Source organism: Amblyraja radiata, chromosome 8, assembly GCF_010909765.2.
Source record: "Amblyraja radiata isolate CabotCenter1 chromosome 8, sAmbRad1.1.pri, whole genome shotgun sequence".
In the NCBI taxonomy this organism is placed as follows: domain Eukaryota; kingdom Metazoa; phylum Chordata; class Chondrichthyes; order Rajiformes; family Rajidae; genus Amblyraja; species Amblyraja radiata.
Genome location: NC_045963.1, coordinates 48,943,760 through 48,961,080, shown reverse-complemented (window position 1 = coordinate 48,961,080; position 17,321 = coordinate 48,943,760). Strand labels below are relative to the sequence as shown.

Sequence of the window (17,321 nt, the reverse complement as noted above, 5' to 3'; positions counted from 1 at the left end):
CTGTAGATGCTAGAAATCTGAAATAAATACCCTAAAATAGTGGAAATACTTAGTAGGTCACATAACATCTCAAGACACTCATTTGCATGATTTCTACATCTAAAACTGGATGCACCACCTTCCATTGACCTGCACACTGCATGTGAACACTACAAAGTCAATTGCTGAAAGTCCTCCTGGCAAAGATTTGGTGACTGGCACTTAAATTGGAAGAGCTGTCCACAGACAAACAATGCAGCAACCTTATATAGCTGTCCTCAGAGTCATACGTTACAGACAATTTATCTGACACTCCATCACTATCCACAGGACAGACTCACCAGAGATGGTGGCACACTGAGGAAGAGATGGAAATGAATCTTAGAGTCATAGTGATACAGTGTGGAAACAGGCCCTTCAGCCCAACTTACCTACATATGCCAACATGTCCCAGCTCCACTAGTCCCACCTGCCCGCGTTTGGTCCATATCCCTCCAAACCTGTCCTATCCATGTACCTGTCTGTTTCCTAAACATTGTGATAGTCCCAGCCTCAACTACCTCCTCTGGCAACTTGTTCCATACACCCACCACCCTTTGTGAGTCTTGTGGGTCTACAGTCAATATTGAGGGCTCCATGAAATCTCATGGCATTAGGCATCATAAGGAGTCATATAATTATACAGCAAAGAAACAAATGTAACCTGGCCATTCTGGGCTAGTTCCATATCATTCCAAACTCTTCTTATCCATATATCTGTTCAAGTTTCTTGAAAGTTGTAATTGTATCCACTTCTATAGCTTCCTCGGGCAGCTTGTTCCAGATACAGACTACCTTCAGAGTTAAAAGTTTGCTTCTGAGGTCCCACTTAAATCTCTCCTTTGTCATCATAAGCCTTTGCCCTCTGGTTTTAGAATCCACTACCCTTGGAAAAGAAAATTATCCGTGCTCCTCATGATCTTCTACGCCTCGGTGGGTCATCCCTTAATCTTCTATGCTCCAAAGGGAAAAGTCCGCAAGTCCCAGCCTCTCCCTATAACCCAAGCCCGCAAGTCCAGGTAATATCCTGGTGTAGTAACTCAGCGGGTCAGAAAGCAACTGTGGAGAAAAGGAATAGGTGACATTTTGGGTCGAGTCTGAAGAAGGGTCTCTACCCGAAACATCACATATTCCTTTTCTCCAGAGATGCTGTCTGACCCGCTGAATTACTCCAGGTTTTTGGGTCTATCTTCGGTTTAAATCAGCATCTGCAGTTCCTTCCTACACATATCTTGGTGAATCTCTTCTGCACACTTTTCAAATTAATAATAATAATAATAATGGATGGGATTTATATAGCGCCTTTCTAATACTCAAGGCGCTTTACATCGCATTATTCATTCACTCCTCAGTCACATTCGGTGGTGGTAAGCTACTTCTGTAGCCACAGCTGCCCTGGGGCAGACTGACGGAAGCGTGGCTGCCATTCTGCGCCTACGGCCCCTCCGACCACCACCAATCACTCACACACATTCACACACAGGCAAAGGTGGGTGAAGTGTCTTGCCCAAGGACACAACGACAGTATGCACTCCAAGCGGGATTCGAACCGGCTACCTTCCGGTCGCCAGCCGAACACTTAGCCCATTGTGCCATCTGCCGTCCCAATGACATCCTTCCTATAGCTGAATCAATCTCCTCCATGTAGTACAGCACTTGAAAGAACACTGATATTAGCATGGGTACAGACAGTTCACTGTCCATCATCAGGATTGATTCGGTTGCATCATCGTTAACTGAGTTAGTTGAGTACTGCAGGATGTATAGTAGCTGCCAAAATGGGTCTGCACCAACTGGTAGGTATTGGTACCTCTGTGCCTCAACACAGCTCTCACTCCATTATCAACAAGCCAGAGGATTAACTTTGGTTCAACAAGGCGTGCAGAAGTGCTTGTTAGGAGCAGCACTGGACACTCCTAAAAATGACGAAGTGTCAGGCTACAGAGGTGCGACCTGATCCACTAAGTTCCTCCAGCAGTTTGCCTTTTACTCAATATTCCAGCATCTGCAGTCTTGTGTTTCGATGTTTGTGAATTACCTCTGATGAACCACATTCAACAACTTGGGAGTTAATAATCAATCAGAAACATTACTGGATGTATCACACAGATATTGTGGCTATAACACCAGGTCATTCTGTAGCAAGTGACATATTTCCTGATTCCCTAATTTTCTGCTTTTCCATAAGTTATCACAAGAACATTGCAGTAATCACTTCTAACAATGTTCTCATGACAAATGCAACTGTATGGGCGGATTAGTAAGGATGATATCAAGTGGAGTTCCTTCTCACCAACTTCTGCCAATCCCAGTGAGGCAGCAATGTCCTTCATGAGTCAGTCATTGGTGATACTACCAAACCAGTCTGGATGATTGTGTATGAAGGATCTGCAGATGCTGGTTGTGCATTGTGTCTTTGTGAATTTGCATCCAAGATAAATTCCTCCCAAGAAGTCAATTCTGTTTTGTCAGCAAACTCTCACTGGATTCAATGCACTCTAATCTTCCAGAGCAGCCAATCATGTTCTTGAGAGAAACCCTGCAAGCTAAATTGCATGTATTCAACATAGATTCATGGAGTTCTTCAGCATAGAAACTTGCCCTCCATGCAGATTGTGTTGTCGATCTGAGCTAGTCCCCTTTTGCCCATATCCTTCCAAACATTTTATTTAAATGTACTTCCCTCAATGTATTTTAAACATAGCAATTTTCCACGTCTTCTAGCAGCTCATTGTACATATACCATCTGAGTGAAAAATATGCCCCTCAGGTTCTTTAAATCATTCCTCTTACCTTAAACTTCTGCTCTCTCGTTTTCAACTCCCCGACACTGGAAGAAAAATACAGTGACCATCCATCTTATCTACTCCCCTCATGATGTAATATGGTCACCCCATAGCATCCAATGCTGCTGGAAAAAACACCCAGCTTATCCAATCTCTCCTTATAAATCTAGCCCTCCAGTCCTGTTTAAATCCTTGTGAATATTTTCTGGATCCATACTTCAGCAAGTGTAGTGCAAGGGAACATCCTTTGTCATTCATCTGAAAGGTACCTACACACATTTGGCTGAAATTACAATGCAGACAGCCTCTAATCCAACATTTGTTTCAGTTTGGCATTGTATAGGGAATTGTTGACTTGTAAATAGAACATAAAAGAGCTAGGCTGCCTAGTTATTTGGTAAGGCAGGGTAAGTTCAAACCAGGAAATAAACTTAAATATTCAGGAAACAAAATATAAATTGGGGTATACAGATGGAATAGAGAGAAAGATGAAAAAGACTGATAGAATGTACTTAAATAAACCTTTAATTAAAAAAAATCAACAGCATTTATTTTCTTGATGAACTGAGACACAGCATTAATTTTTCACAGCAACAACAGCTGCTCAAAGTAATAATCTTTTGTGTCTTTTAAAAATCTATTACTTAAGCCTACATCAGCATGAACCTGGTCAGGCATGTTTAACACAGTAATACTCGGTAAATACACCACACTGATTCTGTTTCAATTGCAGCTGTCAGTGAACATTACAATTCTGCAGCCTATGTTGCAGCAGGGTGGGTCTGAGAGCAACTTCTGGATATCCATGTTTAAAGTGCACATGTAGGCACTAGAGGCTGCAGTCAAACCTACCCTAATATAGCAGTGAATGTTAACAGCCTCCCCCTTTTTACCTGATATCTGTTTAATCAAATAGTACAGCGGAGAAGGAGGTCATTCAGCCTCTGGAAGTGTTTCCCAATTTGGCTCACTTCTCTTTGGCCTTACTTAGGTTTTCTTTTCAAATACATGGAAGTAATTTATGGCATTCACTTCACAATTCTAACTTCTACCCATCACATAATTAGGAATCCAAAAATGGTGGGTTACATAATTTGTTTTAATAGTTTTTCAGAGTATTCTGCCTGCCCCTTGTGGCAGCAGCACAAAATCATAATTCAATACTCATCTGCATACTGTGCACATTTCTTATTCACTTATGGTTCTGCATTACATATACATAGAAAGCACTGTAAAATACCAAGACTTCTCCAATAACAATGGGGTAGAGCCACATACCACATCTATTCTAGTCAATAGCGCATTTTTCAATAGTGGTGTGATCTTGCTTCATTTTGAATTTAAATAACTATAACTACATAAAAAAAGACAATACCAGTCAAACTGGAAACAAAATCATATTTAAATCAAATCTTAAGTATTTTGTACAATGAACAACTATGCAAATATGAAATAAGTGTATAACTGGATGCAACAGTCCTTTAAAATGTCCAGCTCCCAGATCAATCTCTCTTGGGTAGGAGTGGATATTCAGTCATCAGCAGACCTTTTTCATACAAGGCAACAGCTAAGGAGATCTGTAGAAATAAGCAAATGCACAATTAGTTAGGGATACATTCTGCCTTTTGTTTTGTATGTAAACATAATACCAACTGCTTCCCTGACAGTAAACTGTGAAGTTGTGTCTCCCAGCCATTCTAAATCCCAAGTCTAAAAGCAGTCACTTAACGTATGCCAGGAAGTTAAATGAAAACTGGACCAACAGAACCTTTATCCACAGGATGGAAAAATTAAATGCAGGAGGCAATAGCTTTAAGGTGAGAGGGGCAAAGTTTTAAGGAGATGTGCAGGGCAACATTTTTAAAAAGATGGTGGTGAGTGCCTGGAACGCGTTGCCTGGGTTGGTATTTACAACAGTGGCATTTAAGAAGCTCTTGGATAGACATATGGATAACTAAAAAGGCAAACGGGGAGAAAAGATGAGGTACGAAGGTAAGCTAGCCAAGAATATAAAGGAGGATAGTAAAAGCTTCTTTAGGTATGTGAAGAGGAAAAAAATAGTTAAGACCAAAGTTGGACCCTTGAAGACTGAAAAAGGTGAATTTATTATGTGGAACAAGGAAATGGCAGATGAGTTGAACAGGTACTTTGGATCTGTCTTCACTAAGGAGGACACAAACAATCTTCCTGATATACTAGCGGCCAGAGGATCTGGGGTGACGAAGGAACTGAAGGAAATCCACATCAGGCAGGAAATGGTGTTGGGTAGACTGATGGGACTGAAGGCTGATAAATCCCCAGAGCCTGATGGTCTGCATACCAGGGTACTTAAGGAAGTGGCTCTAGAAATCGTGGACGCATTGGCTATAATTTTCAAATGTTCTATAGATTCAGGATCAGTTTCTTTGGATTGGAGGGTAGCTAATGTTATCCCACGTGTTAAGAAAGGCGGGAGAGAGAAAACGGGGAATTATAGACCAGTTAGCCTGACATCAGTGGTGGGGAAGATGCTGGAGTCAATTATAAAAGGTGAAATAGTGAACATTTGGATAGCAGTAACAGGATCGGTCCGAGTCAGCATGGATTTACAAAGGGGAAATCATGCTTGACTAATCTTCTGGAATTTTTTGAGGATGTAACTAGGAAACTGGACAAGGTAGAGCCAGTGGATGTAGTGTACCTGGACTTTCAGAAAGCATTTGATAAGGTCTCACATAGGAGATTAGTGGGCAAATTTAGGGCACATAGTATTGGGGGTAGTGTGCTGACATAGATAGAAAACTGGCAGACAGTGACTAGTGGGGTACCGCAAGTCTCGGTGCTGGGCCTGCAGCTATTTATAATATACATCAATGATTTAGATGAAGGGATTCAAAGTAACATTAGCAAATTTGCAGAAGCTGGGTGGCCATGTGAACTGTGAGGAGGATGCTATGAGAATGCAGTGTGACGTGGACAGGTTGGGTGAGTGGGCAGATGCATGGAAGATGCAGTTTAATGTGGATAAATGTGAGATTATCAACTTTGGTAGCAAAAACAGGAAGGCAGATTACTATCTAAATGGTGTCAAGTTGGGAAAAGGGGAAGTACAACAGGATCTGGGGGTCCTTGTTCCATCAGTCAATGAAAGTAAGCATGCAGGTACAGCAGGCAGTGAAGAAAGCGAATGGCATGTTGGCCTTTATAGCAAGAGGAGTTGAGTATAGGAGAAAATAGGTCCTTCTGCAGTAGTATAGGGCCCTAATGAGACCACAGCTGGAGTATTGTGTGCAGTTTTGGTCCCCTAATTTGAGGAAGGACATTCTTGCTATTGAGGGAGTGCAGCGTAGGTTCAGAGAATGGAGCGGCTTGTATGCACTGGAGTTTAGAAGATTGAGAGGGGATCTTATTGAAATATATGATTATTAAGGGTTTGGACATGCTAGAGGCAGGAAACATGTTCCCGATGTTGGGGGAGTCCAGAACCAGGGGCCACAGTTTAAGAATAAGGGGTAAGCCATTTAGAACGGAGACTAGGAAACAATTTTTCTCACAGAGAGTTGTGAGTCTGTGGAATTCTCTGCCTCAGATGGAGGTGGAGGCCAGTTCTCTGGATACTTTCAAGAGAGAGCTAGATAGGGCTCTTAAAGATAGCGGAGCCAAGGGATATGGGGAGAAGGCAGGAATGGGGTACTGATTGGGGATGATCAGCCATGATTACATTGAATGTCGGTGCTGGCTCGAAGGGCCGAATGGCCTACTCCTGCACCTATTGTCTATTGTCTTTGATATGCAGGGAATTGAGGGATATGCATTATGCGCAGGTGGATAAGAGATGGTCTTGGCATCACATTCAACATGGACATTGTGGGCTGAAGAGTCTGTTCTTGTGCTGTACTGTTCTATGAATGTATAAACTTCTATTGTGGAAATGAACAAGACAACCTGAAAACATCTAGAGGTTTAAACATCTGTCAGTGCTGAGATTTCTGTTCTTAGCAGGGAGAGTAGTTGAACTGTTAGAATTGGCCTTAATATCACGCAGCTGTGGAAAAAGGCCATCGGCCAGAACATACTCAGCGAATAATGTAACACATAAACATGCCACCTGGCTTATTATGTTTGGTCTGGTTCTTTGAAAGGACTTTCCAATCAGCCCCCCTGCTGCTTTATTCCCCTTATAGCCATCAAACGTTTTATTCCTTTGTGTATTTATTCAATTCCCTTTGCAATATATTATTAAGTTTGCTTCGTCCATCCTGGCAGGCAATATCCCGAACCATAACACACGGAGGAAAATAAGTTTCTTCCCTCATCTGGCTCTTTCACCAGTTATTGTAAGCCTATGTTCACTAGTTACTGCATCTTCTATGTGAAGTAGCTTCTCCTTATTTAATTTATCAAAACCTTTCATAGCTTTTAGCAGCGCTATTAAATTCCAACGTTCTCCTCCACACAAGAACCCCATTCAATAGAGTGGCATAGCAAAGGGATAGGCCCTTCAGTCCACCATTGTACTTGTCTATTCCTTATCTCTCCAGCTTTCACAAGCGTAACTGAGCAGGGCTCCAAATGTATGTCATAGTTAGTGAATTATGCTAGAAAAGATATTGGTAGATGGGGACAGGATGTGGATTGGCTGTATCAAGCTGTATCAGTGAAATTGAAGGTATAGAGAAGAAGCAAAAAAGGGTAGTTGAGGTCAAGAAGAAATCATCAGCAAAAATCTCACCGAGGAGGAGCAGGCTCACGAAACCGTACTGTTTCTTGTTATGCTCTTATTTAACCGATCATATCCATGAGTTAAAATATACTGTCTCTGTATATTTTATGTTATTCTCTACCTATTTCCCTATGTTTGCCAGCTCTTTCAACCCCATTTACATTCAGATACCGAGCGCAGACCAGGCGAGCACATAATGGACTGGTGTGCTCAGTTTCCAACCCAGGAGATTTCCTACCTTGTCATCAAGATTTCCAGCTGGAAGACTATCAACCTTTATATATTGTGGATATGAGCAAAGCAATAGCTCTACCCCATCAGCGAGCTGGAAGAAAAACAGGACACCTTTATGGTTGCAGAAAAATGTTTTTTACTCAGTTGTTTAAAATGCAGCATCTTACACTTCCATGTTCAATTAAGATGTTATGCTAGTCAACTAAACAGTCAGCTAGTTTACTCAAACAATTGTTTGTCCAGGCACACTGTACACAAGCCCAAAATGTGAAAAAAACTTTTCAAATGTTCTAATAATAATGAATATAAGGAAAGAAACAGATTTTGTTTTTTCTAAAATATCATTGCAGATGAATTCAAGACAATATCTATCTTACCTCGGGATCTATTTCTATGCATTTACTTTCCTCTTTGCGGTATTCTCTGGAATTTTCAATTGTATAATAGAGTAAAATGCTCCCATTCTCACCACATAACCTATTGAGGGGGAACAAAATAGGCACATCTATTAGCATGGATGAGAAGTTGATGTGCGAGAACTGTCAACTTGTCGGGTCAATGAGCTTATAGCATGGTTGTCTCAATAAGGTCAAGAAAACACTACTTTTGAGAACTATTTCCTTTGCAAAACCATTATACACATCTCACGTTTAAGACTCCCATTTGGATGTCTGAGTGGCCAATACAATGTTGTAAGGCAATGGGCTCAGATTTATTCAATGTGAGATGAGCCTGTCAAAATGTTTTACTGATGGACTTGTACAACTGAAGGCTGGACAGAGTTTGATGTCAGGTCTGAAGGCCAAAGACAAATGTTGTGATCCACTGCGCCACACTGTTCCTTTATGGCTTTGCTCACTTAAAAAATTAAGGGACTTATTACTCAAAGTAAATGACAAAGAAATCAGCAAAGCTGAATTTTAATTGTTGGGCTAAATTTTAACAACTAATTAATGTGAAGTATCTTAGGATAGTATAATATTCTTGGATTAATTCCAAATAATTTTCAGTATTGACACCAAAACAAGCATGAGGGTGAAAGATTCACCTACAACTGTGAGTATAATTATCCACAACAAATTGGCAAAAGGATTTCCACAAAGATGGCCCAAAAGACATCTATATTAAAATTTAGCAATTGTACTATTAAGCATTTCCAATAGTAAATTATTGACAAATTATACTCCTTAGATGAAGAGGAATACATTTGTAAGGAAAGTACTCTTCTAACAGTGATGGGGGATTTGCGCATTATTAAAAGTTTAATAGCTGATACTTTGGTGACAGGGTCTGTCAAACTTAATGTTCATTTACGAGAGGGAAATTACACTGTGTAACTCTATAAATCTCTATGAATTCATGATGATGTTAAAAAGTCCTCTTCTGAGCGGCAGGTAACAGGCTAGAGCAGATTTCAGTGCTTGGGCGGTGGCAGAAACTGTTAGGCAGATTACCTGCAGAGTGAGAGTAGGGGGAAAGGGTGTGGTGAGACCCGAGTGTCCTTGTACACCAGTCAAGTACAAGGCAATTGCTGTATTGGCCATCGCAGCGAGAGGAATTGAGTACAGGCAGAGATATTTTACTGCGATTGTACAGGACTTTAAAGGTAGCTGTAGAGATGAGTACAATTACAATATTTAAAAAAACATTGCACAAGTGCATGGAAAAAAATGTTTGAGAGGATTATGCACCAAATGCAGGCAAATGGGACTAGCTCAGATAGACATATTGGTCGGCATGGACGAGTTGGGCTAAAAGGCCTCTCTCCATGCTGTATTACTTCAAATTAAATAAAATTGCAAAATCCTGAAGGACCAAATGGAATAGATGGAGGAATTATGTTTCTGATGGTGGGAAGGACCATAGAAACATAGAAAATAGGTGCAGGAGGAGGCCATTCGGCCATTCGAGCCAGCACCGCCATTCATTGTGATCATGGCTGATCGTCCCCTATCAATAACCCGTGCCTGCCTTCTCCCCATATCCCTTGACTCCACTAGCCCCTAGAGCTCTATCTAACTCCCTCTTAAATCCATCCAGTGACTTGGCCTCACTGCCCTCTGTGGCAGGGAATTCCATAAATTCACAACTCTCTGGGTGAAAACGTTTTTTCTCACCTCAGTCTTAAATGACCTCCCCTTTATTCTAAGACTGTGGCCCCTGGTTCTGGACTAGCCCAACATTGGGACCATTTTTCCTGCATCTAGCTTGTCCAGTCCTTTTATAATTTTATATGTTTCATCCTTCTAAACTCCAGTGAATGCAAGCCTAGCCTTTTCAATCTTTCCTCATATGACAGTCCCGCCATCCCAGGGATCAATCTCGTGAACCTACGCTGCACTGCCTCAATCACAAGGATGTCCTTCCTCAAATTAGGAGACCAAAACTGCACGCAATACTCCAGATGTGGTCTCACCAGAGCCCTATACAACTGCAGAAGAACCTCTTTACTCCTATACTGAAATCCTCTTGTTATGAAGGCGAACATTCCATTAGCTTTCTTCACTGCCTGCTGTACCTGCACACCAACTTTCAGTGACCGGTGTACAAGGACGCCCAGGTCTCGCTGCACCTCCCCCTTACCTAACCCCATTGAGATAATAATCTGCCCCCTTGTTTTTGCCGCCAAAGTGGATAACCTCACATTTATCTATATTATACGGCATCTGCCACGCATCTGCCCACTCACTCAACCTGTCCAGGTCACCCTGCAACCTCCTAACATCCTCTTCACAGTTCACACTGCCACCCAGCTTTGTGTCATCTGCAAACTTGCTAGTGTTGCTCCTAATTCCCTCTTCCAAATCATTAATATGTATGGTAAACATTTGCGGCCCCAACAACGAGCCTTGTGGCACTCCACTCGCCACTGCCTGCCATTCTGAAAAGGACCCGTTCACTCCTACTCTTTGCTTCCGGTCTGCCAACCAATTTTCTATCCATGTCAACACCCTACCCCCAATACCATGTGCTCTAATTTTAGTCACCAGTCTCCCGTGCGGGACCTTATCAAAGGCTTTCTGAAAGTCTAGATACTTAACATCCACTGGCACCCCTTCATCCATTTTACTTGTCACATCCTCAAAAAATTCCAGAAGATTAGTCAAGCATGATTTCCCTTTCATAAATCCATGTTGACTTGGACTAATCCTTTTACTGCTATCCAAATGCCCCATTATTACCTCTTTAATAATTGACTCCAGAGTCACAGACTAAGGTTATGGGGTAAACCATATAGGATTTATATGGGAAGAAATCGTTTCACGAATGGTGAACAAATTATATTTCTATTACAGAAGGTAGACAAAAATGCTGGAGAAACTCAGCGGATGAGACAGCATCTATGGAGCGAAGGAATAGGTGATGTTTCGGGTTGAGAACCTTCTTCAGACTGATTACAGAAGGCAGTTGAGGCCAAATCATTACATATATTCAAAGAGAGGTTAGGTGTGGTAACAAGGGTTTAAGAGAACAAGGTATATGGGGAGAAATCTGAAATGGGACATTGAATTGGACGATCAGCCATGATTTCATTGAATGGCAGAACAGACGAAGGGCCTGCTGCAAATTTCTATGTTAATTCTCTTTTTGTTGGTGATGATTGAGCAATGATTGTGATGAGAATTTTGGAGAGAATCTGCCTGTCCTTCAAATGTTCAATGGAAACTTGGGATCCTGCCTGGCTCATAGCAGTCTACTGGTGACACTCAATACATCGAACACAGAAAAGTACTGCATACAGGTCTTTGGTGCATAATGTCTGTGCCGAACATGATGCCAAGATAAACTAACTCCATCTGCCTACACATGATCCATATCCCCCCCCATTTCCTGCATATCCATGTAAGAGTAGGGTAACACCCTGCTTATTATTCATCAGTATATTTCACAATGATCAAAAATTTTAGCCCCCAAACTATGGCAGTCACATTAGAATGTTCCAAGATCAGTATTTCTTGGCAGAAGGCAGGAGATGCAGTTCATAACACGTAACCTTAACTTTGTGTATTTCTTCCTAAGAGAACATTCTGTATTAGTGAAAGGGGAGCAGGGTGGGGAGCTCTATGATCTCACTTTCTTCCCACTAGATGCACTAATGCTATGTGCCAAGATGTGATCAGAAAACGAATATGATTTTATGAGATCACTATTATGAAAGTTATTAACAAAATAAGTAGAATGAAGAGACCTGGCAATATTACTACGAAGCATTCGAATCCGGGTACTTCCTCGTAACTGCAGGACAGCGTTGTGTGGTCCACCATTTTTCCATCGAACTGGTGAACTGTACACAGTGCATGCCACTTCCTCTAGGAGGGAAAATGCAATTATTCTTAAATAGAAAGGATGCAGTTGAGTCTTTGCGACACATTTTGTACTATGAGAAGTCCAGGCTCAGTCTGAACAAATCCGATATTTCTGTATCAATCTTCTCCATCTATCAGTCTCTCCCAGTAACACCAATACACAACTCCCATGACTTCCTCCAACACATCCCCAGTGCAACAACCAGAATACTGAAATACAAGTATTCATGACTAAAGTAGGTGACTAAACTGATTTGGAGGCTTATGTTGAGAACATCTGTTTGAGAGCTCTTGCATGCAAATTTATTGGAGGGTTAACAGTTTCCTACTATATCTATACAAGGATCAATTTAGATGAATACAAATAAACCTACAGGTCAAGATGACAGATGAGTGAAAAAGACAAACAAAAGTATTCATGTTTAAAGAGTATCGCAGTTGTTTGTACATGTGGTTTCAGTTTACAACCATTCTAGTAATTTGGGTCACTTAATTTGCACGTGCACTTTAAAAATGTTGCATTTAAAAGAATTGCTGCATTCAGATATCCTGTGTTCTTGTCAGGTGTATAGACAAGCTTCCATTTTATCACAGAGAACAATCATTTACCATTACCAGTTATTCTTCAAGGAAAGACCAATGAACCAGGTTGACTGGTTACTTCTATCAAGGCAGTTGGTTCCATTTTACCTCCTTATTATAAACAATAATATTTCAAGTAATTTATTAACCACAAAGTTGTTTGAACTGTAAAATCAAAATTTTATTTTTAAACTAAGGGGTAAAGATGAATTGTCTATCTAAAAATAGCCTCTCCCCATAGCCATGCAACTCCCTTCCTTTGATATATTTATCCAGCTCCCTGTCAATGCTCCCATTAAATCACTTTCTGCCACCATCAGACCCTAACTACTTGTGCAAAAATGTTATTCCTCATGTTCCCTGTGGTGATTCAATTAGAAAGGCACTCCGAGCTTTGGGATGCACTATCATCATAAGGGTATAGAGATAGAGTTGGGACATTGTCAGTCATCTCTTACATCTTAGAACATCGTGAACAGTTTAAAAGGACATACGCAGAGAGATAGCGGAAATAATAATCCCCCAAAAAGACTTTGATCAAAGCTGTGAGAATTGTGATGTTTTCAAACCAGAAAGACTGCAAATGAAGTAGTGACCTGTTGAGGCTATGTGGCTCACATAAGGCAACCCAGACCCAGTAAGAGTGAAAAGAAAACCAAAATATGAAGCAAATCGTCAGTAAAAAGTACATTTAAAACTTATACAATTAATAACATACCATGGCTTTTAGAGGATTTGATTGGATATAGAAAAGGAAAAATCTATTTGACCTATCTGTTGCTTTATACTTATAAAAAGAACAAAAGATTCCACAAGTGATTTTTTTTCAGGCTCACAGCTATAAAAATGAAGTGCTAGTGAATGAAAGCTCCCAAAACAAAGTCTCGTGTGCACTATGTATGAGGTGATGTGCCAAAACATTAAGTGCGCAATATTCACTTGGTATCCCGGTGGGAGCATTACTCGATGCAGAGGGCTTAATTTATTCAATACCAGTTATTCCACTCACATTAAAAGGCTGCAATTAATAAAATAATCAAAAAATACCTTTCGTAAGTACAGGAGGTAGGCTATCATGAATAAAATCTTTGGCTTTCTGATCAACAGCTACATCGACTGGTGCATATTTGAATAACTTTTTCATTAGACTGTAAACCTTCTTAGTAAAGGTTTCCCTCCGTGGGTCATCTTCCTAAGAAATAAAATTCAGAAATAAACTGTTGCAGCTGTATTGCAGGAATGGCATGGGTAAGGAATATGGTCCAGCATATATAAGCAATAAGCCAATGTTCCGAAGGGTGTGGTGCAGTGCTTTAAATCATATTAGCAATCCAGACACCTGGGTCGAAGAAGTATAGAGAGTACAGGTCTTATTACACGTGTGAAGAATTTAAATGACTTAGTTTACACCTGCCGATAAATAAAAGTAGTTCTCCAAGAGTAGTATTCAGACTTCATTGGGGCTTGCCAGAGTTGTTCTCAAAGAACCAAGCAATGTTTTTTTGTCGACACTTTCAGACAATGATAATGATCAGTGATCCTGTCCCTTTGGGATGCTGTATGGAAAACTGGACTTGATCACTGGATTTCAAGAGACAAGTCCGAAACTGAAGTAAAAACAGTGAGTTGACAGCATTCATGAAGAAAGAAACAGAATTATCACATCAAACAGTAATGGGCAAGAGAGCACACCAACACCTCTACTACCTTAGAAGTATTAGTAAGTTTGGCATGTTACCATCAGCCTTCACCAACTTTACATGCGCCGTAGAAAGCATTTTATCAGGATGCACCACATCATGGTTTGGGGACAGCTACATCGAAGACTGCAAGAAATTGCAGAGAGTTATGGATATAGCCCAGATCATCATGCAAACCAACCTCCTCCCTTCCATAGAGTCCACTTACACTTCACGCTGTGTTGGCAAGGCCACCAGCGTAATCAAGCACCAGTCTCGCCCCAGTCTCTCTTCTCCCTTCTCCCATCAAGAGATACAGAAGTTTGAAAATGCATACCTCCAGATGCAGGGACAGTTTATTTGCAGCTGATATCAGGTAACTGAACCGCTCTCTCACAAGGTAGGGTGCAGTCCTGAGCTACTATCTACCTCATTGGATTCCTTTGAACAATGTTTAATTGGACAATATCAGACTTTATCTTGCACTAAATGATATACCCTTTATCTGTACTACTGTGGATGGCATGATTGTAATCATGTATAGTCTGTTCGTTGACTGGATAGTTTCTAAATGGGGAGAGAATCCAGAAATCGGAGATGCAAAGGGCTTGGAAGTGCTGGCGCAGGATTCCCAAAAAGTTAATCTGCAAGTCGAATCGGTAGTAAAGAAAGCAAACTCAATGCTAGCATTTATTTCAAGAGGGCTTGCATACAAAAACAGGGATGCTGAGGCTCTGAGGCGCTGGTACGATATGATAGAACTTTATTTATCCCAGGAGGGAAATTGATTTGCAACAGTCATAAAAAACACAAAATACATGAAACATGAAATTAAAGTGACGAGTGGAAAGGCTTCTGGGATGTGGAAAGATTGAGGAGGGGGGGGGCAGTCTCAGTACACCCCATGACAGTAGGGGGAGGAGTTGTAAAGTTTGATAGCCACAGAGAAGAAGGATCTCCTGTGGCGTTCTGTCCTGCATCTTGGTGGAACCAGTCTGTTGCTGAAGGTACTCCTCAGGTTGACCAGTGTGTCATGGAGGGGGTGAGCTGTATTGTCCAGGATGCTCCGCAGTCTGAGGAGCATCCTCCCCTCCAAGACCACCACCCATGAATCCAACTCCGCCCCCAGGACAGAGCCAGCCTTCCTGATGAGTTTGTTGATCCTACTGGCGTCCTGAGCCTTCGCCCTGCTGCCCCAGCACACGGCAGCGAAGAAGATGGCACTGGCTACCACCGATTGGTAGAACATCCGCAGCATCTAATTGCAGACGTTGAAGGAGTGGAGCCTTCTCAAAAAGTACAGGCAGCTCTGCTCCTTCTTGTACAGGGCCTCAGCATTCCTGGACCAGTCCAGTTTACAGTCCAGGTACACTCCCATGTATTTGTACTCCCTGGTAAACTGCACATCAACACCATTGATGGAGACAAGGGACAGGGGTGTGTTCCTCTCCTCCTGAAGACCACCACTAACTCCTTAGTCTTGTCGGTGTTGAGCTGCAGGTGACTCAGCCCACACATCCACCCGCATCTTCGTCAGTTTGCTCCCTAGCAGTGCAGGCCGGATTGTGTTAAAAGCACTGGAGAAGTAAAAAAACATGACTCTCACAATTCTTCCCGGCTTATCCAGGTGAGCATAGGAACAAAATGAATCAGGTGGATGATGGCGTCCTCAACCCCCATCTTTGTTTGGTAAGCGAACTGCAGGGGGTCCAGGCAGGGTTGAACCAGGGGTCGCAGGTGAGTGAGCACCAGCCTCTCCAGGGACTTCATGATGTGTGAAGTCAGCGCCATGGTGGAGCTGGGGCGCGTCCTCTCTGGTACAGGAACCAGGCAGATGTCTTCCACATCACAGGAACCCTCTCCAGGCTCAGGCTGAAGATATGCTGTAGTGCTCCACACAACTGGCTGGCACATGCCTCGAGCATCCTAGGGCTGACACCATCGGGACCGTAGCTTTGCCTGGGCGGAGTCTGCTCAGTTCCTTTCTCACCTGCTCAGCCTTGATGGTCAGGCGTAGAAAAGGGCAGAGGACGTGGACCAGGGGGATTGAAGGGGAGAGTCTGACCGGGAGCAGGGGGGGAGGATGGGCAGAGGCCCCACCATCAAATCTATTAAAAAACAGGTTTAGCTCGTTGGCCCATTTCCGATTGCTTTCCGTCCCCAGGCCACTGGTCTTGTTGCAGCCTGTAATGCTCTTCATCCCGCTCCACACATCCCTCATGTTGTTCTGCTGAAGTTTCCACTCCAGCTTCCTCCTGTAGTCGTCCTTGCCCCGTCTCAGTCTCGCATTCAGGTCTTTCTGCACCCGTTTCACATACTCCCTGTCACCATTCCTGAAAGCCCTCTTCTTCTGGTCGAGAAGGGCCTTTATGTCACCGGTGACTCCAGGGGAAATAGTGTACAGTCTCCTCAGGAATAACATTATCCACACAGAGCTTTATGTAGCTGGTAACACCGCTGGTAAGTCCATCAATGTCCTCTCCATGGGGACTACAGAGTGCGTCCCAGTCTGTGTCCTCAAAACAGCCCTGTAGAGCGTCATAGGCCTCCTGTGACCACCTCCCCACTGACCTGTGGTCACAGGCAGCCTCTGGACCATTGGCTTATACTTGGGTAGGAGGTGAACCAGGTTGTGGTCGGATCTTCCCAGTGGCAGAAGGGCTATGGACCTGTACGCCCCTAACATTGGCATACAGCAGGTCCAATGTTTTCATATTCCTGGTGGGTCAGTCAACAAACTGAGTGAAAGTGGGTAGGGTAGTGTCCAGAGTCACGTGGTTGAAATCCCCTTAGAGATTAAAGCACTCGGGTGTTGTATCTGGAGTCTCGCGGTGACTGTGTGGATGACGTCACACGTGCTCAGCGGGTTGGCGGATGGAGGAATGTAAACAGCCATCACAATGACATGCGAGAATTCCCTGGGCATATAGTATGGACGGAGACCCACAGCCATCAGTTCAATGTCTGGGCTACATACATGCTCCTTAACCGTAACATGACCAGGGTTGCACCA

The 17,321-nt window shown here is 42.5% G+C and overlaps 1 protein-coding gene across 2 annotated transcripts in view; it reads right to left on the bottom strand.

Annotated features, from left to right (window-relative positions):
• Positions 1–3,308: 3,308 nt before the first annotated feature.
• The window catches only part of riox1 (ribosomal oxygenase 1), a 70,068-nt gene continuing 56,055 nt past the window's right edge, over positions 3,309–17,321 (bottom strand). For both annotated transcript variants that reach the window (XM_033025834.1, XM_033025835.1), the window contains exons 11-15: positions 13,677–13,821; positions 11,930–12,050; positions 8,118–8,217; positions 7,745–7,831; positions 3,309–4,381 (exon numbers count right to left, since the gene is read on the bottom strand). In XM_033025834.1, coding sequence (XP_032881725.1) covers positions 4,307–4,381; positions 7,745–7,831; positions 8,118–8,217; positions 11,930–12,050; positions 13,677–13,821 — 528 coding nt within the window. In that variant the 3' untranslated portion in view covers positions 3,309–4,306. The remainder of the gene's footprint in view (positions 4,382–7,744; positions 7,832–8,117; positions 8,218–11,929; positions 12,051–13,676; positions 13,822–17,321) is intronic.